Source organism: Pieris napi, chromosome Z (genome assembly GCF_905475465.1).
Source record: "Pieris napi chromosome Z, ilPieNapi1.2, whole genome shotgun sequence".
Lineage (NCBI taxonomy): Eukaryota > Metazoa > Arthropoda > Insecta > Lepidoptera > Pieridae > Pieris > Pieris napi.
Genome location: NC_062259.1, coordinates 5,772,757 through 5,792,019, shown reverse-complemented (window position 1 = coordinate 5,792,019; position 19,263 = coordinate 5,772,757). Strand labels below are relative to the sequence as shown.

The following is a 19,263-nucleotide window of genomic DNA, read 5'->3' as shown; positions in this document are numbered from 1 at the left end:
ATATTTTCATAACTTAAAGGATTAAAAAACATTACATTATACATAATACATATTACTGAACTCAATAATCAATTGTCTTCGTTTATTTTTGACAACATAATAATATTTCGTTGTCAAAAAGATTGTTTTCATCAAATCGTATTTATGTTTATAAATATTTCAAGATGAATTATTTAAAGAAAACATCTTGTTTTCGCATTCTCATGGTATACCATCTTTCAGAAATCATATAACTGTTTTTTTAAAAATGAGATTCTCTACACATATTAAAAAGACACAATTAACATGTATCACATAATTAGAGTAATTTTATACAGACTATGGGTGGTTGCTATGTTTATTTTATTTTCTAGTATAATAGTGTTTTGGTTTTATGGATCAGCTATAGGCGCCATCGTATTTATGCTGGGATTTTCAGGTATCATAATTTACAATTACTAATAATTTAATTTTGAAATCCCCTTGTCCTACATCTCATTCTCTGAGAGAATTGAAAATGATATTTTTTTTTATATCTAATCAATTTTGGAAATTTCACTGCTGATGGACTGTTGTGTGGACTATGTGATTAAAGCATATATGTCCTTGAGAAATCCTAGGCAATAATGAGTATCTAAAAACTAAGTGGTTCTGACTCAATAGGAAAACTTGTGCTATTTATAATATAATATATATATATACTTAAGAGTTGTTGCATATAGTAAATATATTATTGTTACAGGAATCCTATATAATGCTCAAGATCTTCTGTTGTACTACCCAAATGACCCACCTGATTCTAGAGCCTTTGTTTTACATCCAAGTAATTACAAACTTCCTTTTGAAAGTATTAAAATTAACAGCAAAGACGGAGTAAAAATTCATATTTTCCTCATTAAGCAACAAGACAATAGTAATAATGTCCCTACAATGATATTTTTTCATGGAAATGCAGGCAATATGGGTCAAAGGTAAGTGTAATCTATATAATTTAGGTTACACAATTTTCAACTAAAACATTAAATTGTTGCCTTAAAAAATTATTAGAGAATTTTAGTACACACCAATACAATATATTTAAAACTTTTATTTAAGACTAGCAAATGTATCTGGATTTTATCACAAGCTCAATATTAACATATTGATGATGGAATACAGAGGGTATGGCTTCTCAGAAGGGTCACCATCAGAACAAGGATTGTATATTGATGCACAAACTGCCTTTGACTATCTTATGCAAAGAAGTGATATTGACAGGAATAAAATATTCTTATTTGGACGATCTTTAGGTAAGATTATTATTTAAATAACTATTCTAATCAAAATTTTATATTAATTAAAGGTATTCAAACTATAAATTATTCTGTAAATAATATACTGGCACAATTAATGGCAAATTAGGCAAGATATTAACTTTTTATAGCTTTACCATTAATGTAGGTTAGAACTTGATTGAGATTTTTATTTAAAAAAAGTACAACAGAGAGCTTTCCAGGAATCATGTAAGGTTTAAGCTTTTAACTCAAAGAATTTAACAGAAAAGTGCATTGGACAGAAGACTGGAAACCCTACCTATAATGAAATTTTTTAAACTAAAACTTTAACAAAACTTACTAAAAAGTAAGGTCATGTAACCACATGACCTTACTTTTTAGTAAGTTTTAAGGTAGAATAGTTTTTTTAGTATGATTTCATCTGTACCCGGTTATTTCCAGGTGGAGCAGTAGCTATTGATCTTGCTTCTAGATTACATAACAGAAATAAACTTTGGGCAATGGTAGTTGAAAATACTTTTACAAGCATTCCAGATATGGCTAAAATTATTCTCAAATGGAGATGTTTACTATGGCTTCCACAAATATTTCATAAAAATAAGGTATGTTACTTATTTGATTATCTTAAATTCTTTAATAAACTGCCTCTGTGGTATTATTAATGTGCAATGTGTATAAACCAAGGGGTCCAAGATTCTATTTCTGTATGCAATTACCACTCATAAAAAACTCATACGAAATTGTCACTTACAAAAAGTACATACATATCATAGCCTATTTCTTGATAATGACATGCACTATTTTGTTGTATGGAGTATTAATATTTCAATAAAGTGTGGGATCACAAAATTATTTCATTTAATTTTAAGAAAATCAATTTCTTTTCAGTATTTGTCTTTAAAGAAAATCGGGAATGTTGTCACCCCAACACTAGTTGTATGTGGTACAAATGATACTTTGGTGCCACCACCAATGGCCAAAGAGCTATACTTAAGATGTGGTGCTGTCTGCAAGAAGATAGCTGAAATGCCTGGTGGAGGACATGATAATACTTGGACATGTCGAGATTATTATTCTACAATACAACAGTTTCTTGTGAATTTGCCACCGGTAACAAAAAATATAGTCCCTTTTTTTGATAGTGAAGGTGAGCCCCACAAAATAGTACATATTGTATAGCTTTCACATTATAAAACTATTGTGATATCATGTACAAAATATGTTTTTAGTTTTATATTTATCTCTGATTGCACAAACAAAAATGTATGAGGAATTTTACTTGTTCCTAGTATTTGTAATTTCATAGTATCAAAAGATTTGATATAAAAAAGTTTATTTAACAGTGAAAAATTTATGTTTTAGTAGTAAATGATGTCAGTTTATTGCACAAACCTTGATAATTATATAATTTAGTTTATAGATTAATAACTAGTAGCAATAATGCACACTAAAATGTTACAATTATTTGCCACAATTTTGTACTCTTTTGTCTGTGTAACCCATAATTCTTTAAAAAATATATATGATAATTTATATTTTTTTAAAGTTAAAATATGATAAGTTATATTATTATTATTATTACTGGTTGTTTCAAAAAAATCTAATACTAAATAGTATTTTAATAGGAAGGATATGTTTATGGAGTTTTATTCTTGATGTTACCTGAAGGTACATACTTTCTTGTCATAAAGTCTCAATAACTTAATGCACAGCATGATGAATTAGTTCATTCTACATTACAAAGTAGGAGAATGTTTATATTTTTGTTCATACAAGATCAATCAATTCTATCAAGTCAATTATAAATGCATACAAAGCAAGTTCTGGATTATTATCAAAAGTTGAAAATAATTCCAAATTGGTTGCATTACTGTCTGTACTCCCTTTACTTTCCAGTTAAGTATTTACTGGTAAGAAGCTCTAAATTTAACTTTCTCTTTTAAAATTATTGTATCAAGGTTATTAAACTTTCTAAACTTTCTACCCTATGCCTAATATAAATCAGTGAAACAAGTTTTTTAATTTATCCTGAGTTTCTTTAATTTATTAAAGTTCCTAATGTTCGACTATTTCACTATTCTATTTATTATATTTATACTTGGTACTAACAATACCAAATATAAACATAGAACTGTGTTTAATTTTAAGAGCTTTAAAAGTAGACATGGCAACGATTTTTATATCCTGTAAACAAAGTTTTTAAACTAAAGCTATGCATAATTTCCAATAATAAAATAATAAGGACATGTTTTATCTTTGTTAAGAATTTTTTTTTATTATAAATTATATTAAAGTGAATGTCATATTAAATATCAAAGTGTACAAAATAGAAAGTAGAAATGTAACTTATCTAGAGAGAATGCTTTATTATGTAGATAGGTCCAATTGTTATATCAGATTAAAAGCAATAATATTATGGTCATTTAAAATACTTAATTAATACACCAAATTTAATAATTTACTTTGAGACTAAGATTACCAATGTATGCCTTAATATACTGGCACACTGCACACACTTTGTATTGTAATAAAAATAATTTAACTTATATTTTGTATTTCTGTGAAATTAATATTTTCAATAAATAATAAAGTATTTTTTGATTTCTTCTTTTTTACTCCAAAACCAAGAAGTAATAATAGCTTCAACTAGACTAGATAAGAAATAATTGTTGTAATTTATATTATTAAAACAAAGTAATTTGGATAGTAATACCTAAAATTTAAATTCAGTAATCTTCTTAGTATAGATGAAAAATGAATAAGCCAGTATAGTTCCTAAAAATATTATTTATTTCAAGATAATAGTTTAACAAACCATGTACCGTGTGGTTACATTTATTTATTGTTATCTCAAGGAGAGGTAGTAAGTAAATTTTCAAGAAAAATTTATGTACGAAGTGTAAAATATTATGACAAAAAACTAGAACTAGTCAACATCAAGTACCCAATATTGAAATGTAATACTTAATGCCATGTAATGCTATCAGACTTATGATAATAATTTAGACAATTCACACTTAACTATGATTATGCAACTAATGTTTCTGGAAATGGAAGTATAAAGTTTGAAATAAACACGTTTGTGTAAAAGTAAAAAAAAAATTATGTCGACAAATATTATATTAATTTTCTTAGTACAGATGGCAACTTGCAACATCCAATAAAGTACTAAATTTATAGACATTTACTATAACACTAGCTTATGGATGGATATCCAATCTTAACAATATATTAGTGGTAATAAAAAAAAAAAACAACAACAACTAATATAAAAATCTTGAATACAGTAAACATCTGTAAGTAGTAGTTGATGTAAATATATAAAAAAAACTGTAGAAACAAATGGTATTAACCCAAAAGCTTATTTTATCATATATTGCATACGAATTCATCCAATAGTAGTACATAAAACTAGGAGAAAGGAAATGAAATAATTCATCACGGCACCATCACTGTTAAACGGTCACTTGGTACGATCACTTCACAAGAACTCATATATGGCCGTGTAGATGATGATTTCTGCGTGTGGCGCGGTACATGTGGCACAATTGAGGGTGTGGGCTGGCGAAGTGGTGGCGTCGTACCATTGGCCCGGAGGGGGCTAGCGGCGAGCGCCGAACTCTAGCGCGTCGTCCTCACTGATGTCGCCGTGCCGCCATAGATTCAGCCGCGATGCCTTCGCTTGCTCTTGCGCACTACGGTAGTCCGCCATGAGAGACGAGAGGCGCGGCTCACGGAGTTTCTCCGTTAATACAAGACCATCTTTGATGAGGTTCTGCGGGAAAGAGGATGGTATTCATTTGGCTATGCCTCTACAATGATTATAACCAAGATTATTAATATTTAAAATATAAAGTCCCTAGTGTTATTTAAATCTACTTTCAAGATTTGTTATACCGCAGTTTATATTTATGATACTAATTTGGGTAAGAATTTGTTGAGAAAAGTTAAGAAATGGAATAATTTTTTTCCTAAAGCCAAGAATATGTATTGAAATACAAGCTTTAGAGAAATATTGTTAAAAGAAAAACCAAGAATAACACGTTAAAATGTCATATAACGCAAGCAAAATAAATTACTACTTCAATTACTGGTTTTTGAATTAAATGGTATCATATATCTATTTTATATTATATATATATATTTAAAAATTCACCTTTCCCAGATCAGCATTAGTAGCAGGGTCTACTAAAGTAACAGAGGATGGATTGCCCCTGATCTCAACATTGAGCAGTAGTTTCTTGTTAAGAGTGTCTGATGATAGAGCGCGAACTGCTTCTAGCCTGTCTTCAGGGTCAGCAGGGAACTTTATTCCTAGCAAAGCATATTCTGTAGCATAGGGCTGATCAGATTCAGTACCAGCGGGTAGTTGAGCCAAACGTGAGTAATTCACAATCTAAAAAATTGTCTTAAAATTTAGTTTTGCAATTTACAATTTAATTATTGACCTAAGTCAGTTTTTGATAAAACATTGTATTTTAAATATACATTAATCTTAGTAAACAGAATATATATAATGTACATACCTCTCTATTACCATAATCAATGTATAGAATGTGAACTTTTTTATCTTCAACGATTTTTTCGACCTTAGCTCTGTACCACTGCTCATCCATTGAGAAGAGAGCTGCACATATATTTCCCCTTTTAGGCACAAAACTACCTGGTAATGGGGCGTTATTCTTGAATTCCTGACGGATGACCTCCATCAATGCCTCTAATTTCGAGCCCAGATCTATGTTTTGAGCGTAAAAAGTCCCATCTTGGGTAATTTCAGTTACAATTACTTTGTCATATTTAACAACACGTTCTATGACTCGGGAATTAGTAACTTTCTCTACTCGCTCTACTTCAACGTAATCATTCCAAATACCTAAACGTTTGTTACGCGCGTTCTCTTCGGCACTCTTAATGCTTCTACCAAACTCTGATGCTTCTGCGGTATGGTGCATGGAGGCAAGCCCTTGTTCAACAAGACTAACGGAAAGGTTTTCATTCTCCAACCACAACCATCCAATGAAATTGCCCGCTTTGTCCATTTCTTCAATTGTAACCTTGACGTCACGTTGGAGACATTTCTCTTTAGTGAATTGGAGAGCTTCCTCTCCAAATGGTTCAGGTGCCTGCATACCTGGGCAGCCGACAGCTGGCCTTGCTGCCCTAGGACAGTTAATACCAGCCAATAGAAGTGTCACTATGACAGATTCTTTTGGGATATAAATTCTCATTCTTGATCCGCTCGCTACAAATTCTACTACTGCATCAGTTTTTTGGGCCCTTTTTAGGAATGGGAAGAACTTCTTGGCTTTTGCAGCATCTCCACTAGTATCTTGAATCCTGTGGGTGGGAATGTCTTTCTTTGCATAAACACCAATTCCTAATTTTGTAGCTTTAAGTTCGGCTTCAAGTAATTTGTCATAGTGTGAACTTCTCTGGTCATTATCATTCCTGTAGCGAACAACAGTAGCAAGACCTTTGTTGACAAGTGCTTCGGCAACATTGCTGTAAAAAATAATAACTATTAGTAATTTAAAAAATATATTTGAATAGTATAAAAGCTCAAACTTACGTTCCACCAGCTACTACAGTGCAACAAATTTTCTCAGGGAAATTATCTTTTGCTGGCTGAATGTAATCAACAGTGACATTAACTTTCTTTCCAACTAGTTTTTTCCTCAGATATTCACGAGCCTCATACATCCATGGTATATCATACACAGGTTTAAAACCTTTTGGCCTAGGTGATTGTTTACCTTCTTCATCATTTGAGTTCCTACAATACAACAAAATTTATCAATTTGGGGTGTAGTCTCTTTCAAACCTAATTAAGAAATAAGTATTTTGCCATTTTACTATTATAATAGATAAAGTTTGTTTTACATAGCAACAGGAAGAAAAACTGGGGGAATGTCTTCAAAACTGATTACAAAAATTCCTAATTTGTAAAAAGAAGTATGCATTTATGTTTTTCAGATCAAGTGTATGGACGAATGTGTGTATAAATGTCAAAGATTACATGATTTCATTTATAAATGATCAAACAACTTACTTTTCTCGTGGTGATCTTATACTTGATAGGAAAACTTTCTTTTGTGTGTTGTTGCCAGTTTTTACAACCATTGCATCACCATTAATGACTTCCAAGACTGTTCCACTAAATTCTTTCTCCTTTGCAGGAATAACAGGGGCATTACTAACGTAATTCGTCCAGACTCTGAGTTTAGCCTCCTTTGCTGTACGTTCGGCAGCTCGCAGATTTGATGCACCTGTGTATTTCCAAATATATATTAACTAAGTTTTAAAAGTTTTAAGTTTGAAGTATCAATTAACATTGATATATTTTTACAACAACAAGTATCATGGATAATAAATTACCTGACTTCATAACAGCTAGAGACCAGTCAACACATCTAGCAAATCCTTGGCTCAATAGAGCTTCAGCAATGTTTCCTTGGGGATGAACAATAGTTCCCACAAAATTGTTATTGTTAACGGATTCTAATATAACTTCAATATCTCTCTGCAGAAGATTAGATTCAAGGAAGAATTTTGCTTCCTGTGCGAAGGGCTCTGCTTCTCCATCTTGTTTAATTGTTGGACACTAAAATCATTAAATATATTTATAGTAGGTACAAAATGATTACTTAAAATCAATGTCTCCTTTAATAGTACTTACTCTGATACCAGATAACATCATTGTTATGGGGACATAGTCAGGCAACAAGCAAAGCCGTACTGTTGATCCATCACGGACATATTCAATAATAGCTTTCAATGGCTGCCCATTTAATTTGTTCACAAATGCCTTTGGATTCTCAATTGTCCATTTTATGTCACGCACATGATTCTAAAAAATAATTATTTTGTTAAACATTAAAAATCAAAGCATGTTAACTCAGGCTATGTGTGTATCGTCAGTTTCATTAAGTTATGATTAAATTGTAACAAAATAATTGGGTAAAAAAAGTATTGGGTAAATAAGACTAGAGAAATAATTTACCTGCACATCTGTTCCCCATAAACCCTTTCCCTGTGCCTTTGCTTGATCTTCAAGCTCAACAAGCTTTTTCAATTGTGGTATATTTCTGGCACCTTCTCTGATTTTAACAAAACCTTGAGCAAGGAGGCCTTCCACCACATTCTCATCTTTATTACGGTCTTTGCCTGCCCATACAGTCCCATATTCACGGCTAACAGAGTTGGGAGGCTTTTCAGAAGTGAAAATAACTTCTTTTCCAACCAACCTCTTTCTTAAATACTCTCTGGCTTCCCAAGCAAATGGTTCATCAGGGGTTTCACTATCACTAAAATGAAAATATTATATATAACTATGTGTTTAGAATTTGGAAAATCAATGGAATCAATGGAAATATGCTATCTTTATAGTAGTTTGATATTATTCGCAAAAAGCATTGCTTTCCTATTTATAGTTGAGTTGTCATTGGTGTATGTAATTGCTTTTTACTCTCAAAAATACTTGTAAATATTTTAAGATAGCACAGTGTATTAGCATAATTTCAATCTCAATATATAATATGAGTATGAAAGAGAATGTTAAGTAAAAATTCCTTAAAGTAGAAGGAAAACAAAATTAATAAAAAGATTCCTATATATGTATATTATACAATTTGCATAAGCAATAACAAATAAGAAAAGCATAATGGTCGAAGACTATCTTATTTTTATTATATGGCATAAACACAATTATATAAAACATAAATAGATACGCACAGCTCAATACATTAAGGATTTGATATCAAGTATTCATGGCCATAGTGGCTAATAAGGGAAAGTAAATTTTAATAGTTAATTCAAAACCTGGTGGTATGACATACTCTAAAAAAGGACTTTATAACTTCTACTAAACAGCAATATAATATGTACCATTCTTTAACTACTGAAATAGCGTAAGTACACATATTTTTAATTATATTCTTTTTCTTATATTTATAAAGATTAGACTAACTTGTTAGGTGTTCTCTGTCGAGCTAACTTCGGTGCCGTCACGCCAGAGAGTGAAATAACTTTCTCTGGTGGAGGTCCCCCTTGTGGCTGTTTTCTTATGACAACCGTGTCACCAGATAAAACCTGGAAGGTGAGTGCATTTAAGTGAAATAAATTATGTTATCCATATATTATCACATTGAAAGCTTAACGTGACCTGTCAATATTGAAGAACATTTGCACGCTTTAATGAATTATAACTATAAAAGAACTTACGAAAAGACATCATGTTCGACACAATTAACCATAATTCACTGTTTACGCAACATATTTCACATATAACTTATAATTTTGACACACGTTTTATAAGACTGAGCAGTTGTAAATGCGGTGCCAACAAGGCATATTAGAGTATCCATGTACTCGGCACGAGGCAACACATACAGGGATCAGAAAATAACAAGACATTTTGTAATTTTTCCTTACCTGTTTAACGATTCCTATTTTAAAAGCTGGTGCAGGTGTAGTCATCGTGTACCACGCGTGTTATTCTTCCTGGATCGTAAAATTAATGCCGAGTAGATAGCAAGTGGGAAAGTAAATCTGGCCGCCGCTGGCGAAACGTGGCGGGCAAAAAATGTTACCACCATCCAAAAATGAAAAAATGTTCCTTCGTACTTAAATATTGCCAGTTTTTGTTTCGATACCAATAGAGTTTTCTGATTATTTTTTCTCTTTTCTTCTTATCTTATCTTTTTTTAAATAATAGATTTCCTAAAATAAAAATTGTTATAATAGTTTAAAATCAGGTAAAATGTATTTTAAAATACTCTCCGAGCATTTCAGCGAGAGTACGCAGTTAAGTTTCTACCACAGTTTGCACACATTCGTATAATCAAAGATCAAATCGAGGTACAATTTTGGCCCCCCCATCGATACACGATATAAATATTATATAAGTGCACCATCGTTACCATTATTTACAAAGTAATCTAAAAATGTTCATTTGTTAACCAAGGTACTCTTATATAAATTTTAATTTTTGTTTATGTATTTATATATTTAACCACACGCAACTACGAGCCATAAACTTTTTTTATTTTACCATTTGTTTTCTGTAGCCATGTCGTAAAGTGAACCACAGACTAGAAACACGTCTTACTTACACAGATGTAACGAATTTCCGTGTTGGTACTTACAGTACAAGACTTTGGCAACTATGTTCTGAATATTTATTATACATATCTGCAACATTCACTTATTGCGTTATTATTTTAAAAATAAAGCGTGAATTTAAAAAAAAAATTTTTTTAACTGTTTTTGTTACTTACTAATTAAAAGATGTTTAGTAAACATTTTTAATTTATTGACTGTATTTCTAACTTTTCTACCCAGATATTTATCTTTTTAATTTATAAGTACTATGTAAAAGCATACCAAATAAATTAAAACCAAAGATAACTGACCAAGGTAGACAAATGAAGGATTTTCTAAAGAAATATAAATATTTTTAAAAATAATGAACACTTCCTGTGTTCATACAAGGAAACATTTTAGTATTATAAGATGTGCACTAGACTGTATATATGCATTGTGTATTAATGAAGTATACAATTAAAAAAATGTCTATAGGTACGTTTGTATCTTATTTCCCATGCTAGTCCGGCTAACAACTAACTTTTATCTATATTTCAATACTCACATGTTTCATTATGATACAGCTTTTTTTACATAATTAAAAAGTTTTAATGTATTTCTTATGTATCATGAATTTATATACCTATTTCTTGTATTAAAACAAAATTTCTTGTTTCCATCCCCAATGTACAATTATTCGGCAGTCTATAATTGTTCAATAATCAATTATATTTGATCAGTAATCTTCAAATTTTACGTTGTTCGCTTTACATGACCTAATATTATACCTAATGGGATGCGCTAGCTCGATTTAAATCACAACCCTTGTTAGTTTCGTTAATTAGTTTATTCAAGACACAACACAACAAGAGTAAGTAAGTATCAGTAGTCAAAAAGTAACGTCTTTTCTTGGCGTCATATAAAAAAAAACAAGTACATAGTTTAGTTTTTTTTAGCTTACATAGTTTTTTTTGGCAACTATATTTTTTATCATGGGATAATGTGATGCATACTCTCCGCGGCGCTATTGCATGGCATATATCTTACGTTGCAGTAGATTTGCCGATCCACATCTTTTTGGGACGAAAGGTCACTGTGATCATCGGATATAATTGTTGTAAACAAAACATAAATTATTTTAAAGAGTCACAGAGTAACTCAATTAAACGTAACTGGCCATTACTTAAACACCAACTAGAATAAATTAAAATTTGAATATGGAATTAAATTGACATATATGCCTTTTTTCTTCACTTTTTGGTCGTTTAAAGTATGATTCGTACTATGTAATATTTGCCGACCGTAGTCTTTGTTGACCTGGTTTTTTATTTAAAACAGTGAGTGATCTACCAAGTTTAAGTTGAAGAAGTTTTAGAATGGCTACTGCAGATTTCAGAAAGGATGTTATGCCGGTTCGCCCTAGAAGTGTATATACAGCACATTCATATAACCAGGTGATATATTGATGTCATATATGAACAGTTTTTTTTCTTGTGATCTAATAGTTCTTTGAAGAGATACTTATATCACATATAACTTAAAAAAATAAGCATTAACGTCCAATATTTGGCTATGAGGTAGAGACTGTTAAGTACATTTACGCTGTGATTTTAAAACAATAAAATGTGGTTGTACTGTGTTATAGCTTTATTAATCAAGGTTGTATATTGCGAAATTAGGAGGAGTCAAATGTATCTGCGTTCCAAGACTACAGCAAGTTTCTTGAGGGTGGTCTTGGCCAAGCAGAATTAGTTGGTGCGACTGCCTGGCAGCCCCCGTGGCGCGCGCCTTTACAGCGGAAAGCGCCTTTTTATCCCGGGGATGACATCTACCATGCTGACACCTGGAGAGAACTGGAGGTATGGTCGTTGTATAAACCTTTTCTAAAACCGCCTCTTTAGCATAGTTTTTCATTAACTAATTTATACGTAGAGCTAATCTTCTATATATTTGTAGTCTGTTACAAAAGTTGTAAAAGTTTGGATTGCATGAATAATGCCTTGTGACTCAGTTTAAAAAAGTACAGTACCTGAGAGTAGAAGCCAAAACGTAAAACCTGTTATATATTATTGCTTATTATATTGTGTAAAATAGCATATTTTCCTACCCATATAGGGTTCGAAACAATAAGCTTTAAATAAAAGTGACATGAAAAATTGGATCTAGAGACTGGAATTTATAAATAGGTGACTTTCAGCGAACTCTACTAATACCTAGCCATAGATAATCTTGTTGGAAGGAAGGCTATTTAGCAAAAGAAACAATAAAGTAGTTTCTCACATCTTCATTTAATATGTACTGTGAAAAGTCGTAATTATCTATTTTTAATTACATATCAGGACATATGCACAAAGAGACATTGATTTTGTTTTTAATTTATTATATTAAAATTCCCGCTCAGTTCTGCTATATTATTATTTTGAAATCTCTCTGCAACTAATGATGAATAGGTATTCCCTTTTTGATATTTCAGCCGTAAGACGTGACGTATGTATGAAGTGATGGGGTTAGGAAGTTCAGAAGGCGCTTTAATTGGCTTATCTTAATGGACTGCATCTGGTCTACTAAAGCTGAGCGAAACGTTGAAGCCAATAAAGATGAATGCCCTCCGCGAATTCTTATGTTAGTTTCTTATACGTATTCAACAGAAAACGTATAAGAAACGAACATGTTACTGAAGTAAATTATAAGAATAAGTGGCTGGATCTTTAGCTTTATATATAAAAAAATATGTTACATGTTGGGCAATTATATCAAACGCAACACACTAGTACTACTACTCGCCACATAATCTCGACCCATAATAATCCAAAAAATACTTGCACCATACTTAGAAATTAAATTAGAACTGGTTCTCCCTTGAAAATGTTTATTTTGTGAACGTGGTCTGTTTAAATTAGTTAAAAAAATAAAGGTTTTTGTTTTATCCATCTCAGACCGTTGAACATGCATCATATGGGTATGATACCTATAATAACTAGTGATAAAAACAAGGTACTCATTATGTCCCAATTGTATTAACGTATTGAAAAATATGAGTATTTTCGATAAAACGCTGCAATTAGTTTATAAGTTTCTATGAATAAGTATCAAGTGGTAACAGTTTAAAAGCGTATCATGTTAAGAATCTGTTGTATTTTACGTTTGTACATACACGCTTTTACCTTTTGTTGTGAAAAGGTAACGGATGTGGTCGGAGGCGCCGGGTACAATGCGTCTGTCACACCGCACGGCACTATCTGTCTACGTCTGAGAGACCGCGTCAAGTGAGTTACGTCTTGATTATTCTATAAGCTATGAAATTAAACCATTTTATTATAAACTTTTGAGTTTTATATCATAGTTGTTTAAATCCCTTTCAAATTGAAATGCCTTTCTATTTCAGTAACCATTTTACCGATTTTAAAAACCATCGCAATTCATTAGATTTTTATTAATGTTTCCCGATCCGAGTTGGATTTTGAATGACGTTATCAGGTTAGGATTTCATGTTGGGGTCCTGGAAAATGTAAACGATTTGGTATATTTTATGGTACCTCGTGCATTTGGTTTTGTGATGAAGACCATAGGTATGTTAGTTGGCTAAAAAATTCGCGGGATATATATATTTTTTTAGTTGCGAATGAGGGTAACGTTTTGAAACATTTATATGTACATGTTTCTTTATTTAGTTTTTTATATAAGGCATCTGAAATACATACATAAAAATATTATTTGGCTTCCGTTACGTAGACGATTACGAATGTTAGTGAAAATATATTTCTAGGTTACGTCTTTGCCCAGATGGGACAACTCAAATTCAGTGTCTATCTTAAAGATAATTTTTCTATACAATCCTTCCGACCCGCAACAGTTATGCAACAGTGAGAATCGAACCTAGGCTTTGATTTTAAGCCCATTGATCTGAGGTAGAGTTGTACTAGTATTGTTTGAAGGGTGGATATGACAATCGATGGCGCAGTGCGAGTGACAAATGCGAAGAACAACATAATATTGGCTTTGTCACGGTCCGGGGCTGCCGCGGCCCTCATACACCCCAACGGGAGAGTGTATCATTATGGTTCCCGCGTCGAGATTCAAGCGCGCCACCAACAAGGGAATAATAAGTAAGCAACGTTAAAATATGCCGTTTGTACAACCCTAGCTTCTGTGAGGGGCACTGACCTATCATATTTTCTAACGTACTGTTTCATCTTGGACGGAAGTTTTTTAGTGTGAAGTTATGAAGAGGCTCTTGGTTATAAATTAGATACGTTTTTCCTTTCAAAAATATGCGATTAGCGATTAGATTGTGAAGGCAATTTGATATGTCGGTTTAAATCATATACGATAAAAAATTTGATAAAAATAAAAACATTTACTGGCTTGGCCGTACCTACTTTATCGTCTGATGTAGAAAATCATAATATGGTCTTTGATCGATCACCTGTTTCTCAGACGGTAAATGTTTTATTATTTATTACGTTTGAATGGTTTAGGACACTAGTGTGCTTATATTCCATGTTTCTGTGAAAGGTTTAGGATATCTGTGACTAATAATGGTTTGTAGACGACGGAGAAGGATGTTCGAATCACAGCTTAGTCTAACCTTAGCCAAGTTTTTGTAGGCTCAGCTCTAATAGGCTCCTATCAAGGAAATCGGTTTTTAAAGGTACGCCAAGATGTGGTACAAGGGGGTTTCATTCACCGCAGAGCAGTGCGCGTTGGTATACCTAGTTGATGCGGCTGGAACACGAACAACGACGGATACTTTCCTTGACATGAGCCAAGACTTTACCCTCAACGTATTTTATAAGTAAGTCCTTATTGTTACAAGTACTGTAGGAGTAGGTTGTGTGTGCTGATCGATAGGCTGACACGGAAATCTAGTAGCTCCAAAACAAGTGAAAAACTAGTAAGTACACAAAGAAATAAATTTCGTTCATAAATTCACATATTCGGTACTATCAAAAAATATGCTGCTATAATAAACTCTATAAACTAAATAGTCTATAATAAACTTTCTTGTAAAACACCTTTTAACGGAAAATTCATAATTCAAACGAAGTATTTATCATTAATAAGATTGGGCTATATATAACTTAATGCTACTCGAACAATGAGCTTATGAAAAATAAATTAGCTCTGGGAAGTGTTATTATTCCACGCTCATGTTTTGTAAGTGAATATGGTAAATATTTTTGGTATCAAGATTCAAAACAAATTCTCAGTTGTTAAATAAAGGTATAATTGTACGAAAACTATTTACCCAGATGAACGCACTAGCGTTATTTCTTGGTTATAATTAGCCCAGCAAATGTTCGTTTACGCAATGTTAAAAGTTGTGGAAAAGAAAACGAAAAGTATGCGTGGAACATGACCCAAGTCTTTGGTATTTTAAACCCTTTGGTATTGTTGAAGCGAGTCTCGGCACGGCCCTTCTTACGTGAACGAGGCGCTTTCTCTGCTTCAAGCCGCCCAATACTGGTTGACGGATGATGGAATTGACAATTGGATCATCAACAATGTTCGCGTCAGCCAGACCGCTGATGGTCTTGTCAGGTTTGTTACACATAAAGTCTATAGAGCGAGATAGATTGCGATTTTCTGGCCTTGAAGAAAGTCATTGTTAAATGAAAAGAAAAGGCAGTGTATGGATAAACATAAACTACAAGAAATGCACACCACCTGAAAGGTCGGCAACACGCGCTTCTACTGCAGGGCAGTGTGACCGCCTGCTCATTTGTCACCTGTCCCATAAAAAAATTACAAGTCATGTAATTTGATATTTTCGGGAGCTTGACGTTAAATCTAGTGACGTCTAGTATTTGAAATGCTCATATTTTTATTGTATACAGGTAAAAATTTATTTTAGTTCTCGGTAAAACCTATCCATAAAAATTATTATTTCAAAGTGCTATGTAAAATATAGACTAAAAGAATTTAATAATAAAGTTTATTTACATTATTTGATAAAGCCTTTTGGTTAGGGGCAATGTTTGTACAAATATTTAATGTATGTCACATTTCTATGACAGAATTCATCGCTGCAGCCACAAGTACCAGCTGCGAACGAGTCCCACTAACGGATCAGCGTCAATAACGAGCCCTTTTCTCCACTGCACAGCATCATTGGGCCAGACGCAGCATTTGTTTGTGCGGTGAGCCTGTCTAGATGTGCCCTAGATATGTTAAACGTCTTCAAAAGTAACTCGGTGAAAAAAAGAAGTGTAAAGAATTAAAATGGTTTTGGTTTGGAAAGCGTATAAAATATAGTTTACTAATTCAGTTGAAACGAAACAAATTGGTGGGATAGTCCCGCAATTGCAAGTTTTGTTTAATAGATAGGATATTTATAAAAAGTAATTGTAGTTAACGGAAGTATGTATGCACGGCATACGAGATAAAGAAACATAAATTTATTTGATATTCTGCTTTTTCGATTAATTGAATTTCATATCACGTAGAGATCTAAGCGGATTTTTTAACAGACGCGGCGAAAGGCGAATGCATTTCGATGGAAACTCTTTTATCGTTCGCAACGCTGGCCATTCAGCCGGCTTCGATGACAAGAATCAACTGAAGGTGTACTGAAATCACTCTAAACTCAGCACATAGTTAACCCATGTTGTACAATTCAATATTTGACGGTAAACTATGCGGGACAAGTCTTGTTAAATTGCGGTGTATTTTGTTCGTGCTTATGGCATATATTGTTTTGGATAGCTTTTTAAACATCGCCAGGTTCCAACTTTATCATAGTGCGTAAGATTACAGTATCGATTTAAGTGTGAGATCACCTATGCTGTCGTCCAGTTTTCCGGTTATATCTTTTTTATTGAGCAATAGTAAAATGTAGCTAAACTGGCTAAACAGTGAAATGTTCGCAACACTTTTTTATGTATGTGTATATTTTTACATCGGATTTTTTTAGAATTTTATAATTCATTGAGTCGTTTTAAAAAAGGCAAATGATGCGGTTCCTTGAACAGATTGAAATATATTAACCAGGATCATTGAATGAGAGAGAAACGGCGCAACGAATACTGTAGCTTGTATTTGTGTAAGTCTTGATGTCTTAACTATTTGTAAAATATACTCGACCTACTACTAATTTTACCATATTATTTTCATTTACCAATAGAAGTGAATCTAATGGGAAACAATGTAACGGCTATAAGTGACGCAAGAACTTGGCGATATTTATCAGTTTGTTTTATTGTAGAGGCTTGTCTTGTGGATGTCTGCTAAACTTCAAGTGTGGGTATTCAACGCCATATATTTAAATAAACAATTTTCTTAATCAATGTTTTTTTTAATTCCCATAGTACATAAGCAGAACATTACCTAATTATCTATTACTATAACCGATTGCTCTTCAATGTTAAACATGGCCTATTATTGTGCGCCTACACGTATAAGTATAGCAACGAAGCAATGGGCTTTTTTACACACGCTGTCTAGGGACAGGAGATTCATGGAGCTCCCTACCAATGAATGTGTAGGACAGCGCAATCGAGACACTTGATGGCTAAGAAAAGGCCGTCTCACCATTCTGGTAAGAGTCACGCAGGAGACTCCCAGTCCCATATTGAGCTATTACTTCAACAATTGCACAATAATAGACTGAAGCTGAGTTTTAATGCGACTGTCAAAGTACTATGAGTAATATTTGCTTACGAAGTCCCGCTTTTATAGCGATATATCGAGAGACGAGCCATGAGCAAACCGGGAGAAATATCGTTTGCTCAGCCTATTTAAAGTTTTTCATTAACTTTAATAACTATCGCTGATAAATAATGTTATTTCTGATGTTTAGTTTCTAATTACAACTAACTTAAGGTTATTATTGGTATAATAACATTGTGCCATAATTGTATTTTCACTTGTGCGTTTGTAAATAGTATTTTTTCCGTAGACAGGACAGTTATTGTAAGGAAAGATAAGGAAGAAGCCTGCTTTTGATAGTCAAAAAGCATTGAAATATGACAGAAGCTACTCGTTTCGATGCACATTGGTTGAGCGTCGTCCCTTAAGAGCAAACTTGAATATTAAAGAATTAATAATATGTAATTATATAGGTACCATTTAGTAATGTATGATATATTGTTTGTACTTTCTAACCGGAGGCGTTTGTTTTTTTCTTTCGGAAATCAAACCCAGGTTCTGGACACTGAACATCAAGGATAAGTCAAGTGCGTGACCAAAAAGCATCGGAGGCGCAGAGATATTTATTTGCATTTAACTACATTTTTACAGAAATCAAAATGTTGTTTTTGTTCCCGGAATTCACATCCTTATTGATACTGAAACGTATTAAAGCGCTAGCGCGTATTTGACTCGGCCTACAGTACATGTAGTAATTATTTGAAATAAACATATCCAAGCATAATAAGTTTATGTAGACCCAATATGTTCATAATTTCTTGTTAACTATTTCTCAATCTATCTCAACGCAGATACCTATTTTGAAGCCTAGTCCCATCAAGATAAATTCTGTGAATCGTGCATGGACAATAGCAGGACCGTTAGAAGCAATAGTTAGAAGAGTGCGCTCGCCGTCACGCAGATTTATAATGCAGCAAGTAGCGAAGTAGCTCTAGAACGGTCGACAACTTAGATTCTCGTGGTTTTAATGATAGGGCTGACTAACGTCTAACGCCCCGGTAACCCTACATTTTTGTATAGAAACTAAAACGTATATTCGCATAAATTAATTCTCCATCTGAAGGCCATAAAATAGAAAAATTCAAGCGATGTGTTCGGAAGTCCAATTCATTTAACTCTTGTATAGAGAGGAGCACAGTAGTTCTGACAGCCCTAATTGGATCACGCGGCGCACCGCGTTCTAGCTGTATCTAGTAGGTATCGATCGGCGCAGCGCGGTCGCGGGACGTTGCCGACGGTGGCGCCACAGCACGGCTGGCGATCATGAAGCGGTTACCCTCGT

The 19,263-nt window shown here is 32.9% G+C and overlaps 3 protein-coding genes across 3 annotated transcripts; 2 read left to right on the top strand and 1 right to left on the bottom strand.

Annotated features, from left to right (window-relative positions):
- The first annotated feature begins 107 nt into the window (after positions 1-107).
- Positions 108-2,844, top strand: LOC125062132 (protein ABHD13). The gene is made up of 5 exons (XM_047667721.1): positions 108-418; positions 722-950; positions 1,075-1,268; positions 1,695-1,855; positions 2,142-2,844. The coding sequence occupies exons 1-5, from the start codon at positions 286-288 to the stop codon at positions 2,430-2,432; spliced, it is 1,008 nt and encodes a 335-aa protein (XP_047523677.1). The 5' UTR covers positions 108-285; the 3' UTR covers positions 2,433-2,844.
- A 1,178-nt stretch (positions 2,845-4,022) lies between these two features.
- Positions 4,023-9,845, bottom strand: LOC125062131 (staphylococcal nuclease domain-containing protein 1). The gene is made up of 10 exons (XM_047667720.1): positions 9,684-9,845; positions 9,220-9,341; positions 8,254-8,557; positions 7,930-8,100; positions 7,629-7,854; positions 7,303-7,519; positions 6,823-7,026; positions 5,780-6,755; positions 5,410-5,649; positions 4,023-5,028 (listed from the first exon to the last, which is right to left on the bottom strand). The coding sequence occupies exons 1-10, from the start codon at positions 9,726-9,728 to the stop codon at positions 4,855-4,857; spliced, it is 2,679 nt and encodes an 892-aa protein (XP_047523676.1). The 5' UTR covers positions 9,729-9,845; the 3' UTR covers positions 4,023-4,854.
- Positions 9,846-11,540: 1,695 nt separating this feature from the next.
- Positions 11,541-17,620, top strand: LOC125062847. The gene is made up of 8 exons (XM_047669041.1): positions 11,541-11,788; positions 12,014-12,193; positions 13,515-13,600; positions 14,270-14,440; positions 14,986-15,129; positions 15,735-15,875; positions 16,352-16,474; positions 16,805-17,620. Exons 1-8 carry the CDS (start codon positions 11,711-11,713, stop codon positions 16,905-16,907), a joined length of 1,026 nt encoding a protein of 341 aa, XP_047524997.1. The 5' UTR covers positions 11,541-11,710; the 3' UTR covers positions 16,908-17,620.
- Positions 17,621-19,263: the final 1,643 nt, after the last annotated feature.

Coding starts and splice junctions, on each gene's coding strand:
- LOC125062132 (XM_047667721.1), top strand. CDS start 286: ATGTATCACATAATTAGAGTAATTTTATACAGACTATGGGTGGTTGCT. Junction 951..1,074: donor GCAGGCAATATGGGTCAAAG/GTAAGTGTAATC, acceptor CTTTTATTTAAG/ACTAGCAAATGTATCTGGAT. Junction 1,269..1,694: donor CTTATTTGGACGATCTTTAG/GTAAGATTATTA, acceptor GGTTATTTCCAG/GTGGAGCAGTAGCTATTGAT.
- LOC125062847 (XM_047669041.1), top strand. CDS start 11,711: ATGGCTACTGCAGATTTCAGAAAGGATGTTATGCCGGTTCGCCCTAGA. Junction 11,789..12,013: donor CAGCACATTCATATAACCAG/GTGATATATTGA, acceptor TTGCGAAATTAG/GAGGAGTCAAATGTATCTGC. Junction 13,601..14,269: donor CGTCTGAGAGACCGCGTCAA/GTGAGTTACGTC, acceptor TATTGTTTGAAG/GGTGGATATGACAATCGATG.
- LOC125062131 (XM_047667720.1), bottom strand. CDS start 9,728: ATGACTACACCTGCACCAGCTTTTAAAATAGGAATCGTTAAACAG. Junction 6,756..6,822: donor ACTGTAGTAGCTGGTGGAAC/GTAAGTTTGAGC, acceptor TATTTTTTACAG/CAATGTTGCCGAAGCACTTG. Junction 5,650..5,779: donor TTGATTATGGTAATAGAGAG/GTATGTACATTA, acceptor ACAATTTTTTAG/ATTGTGAATTACTCACGTTT.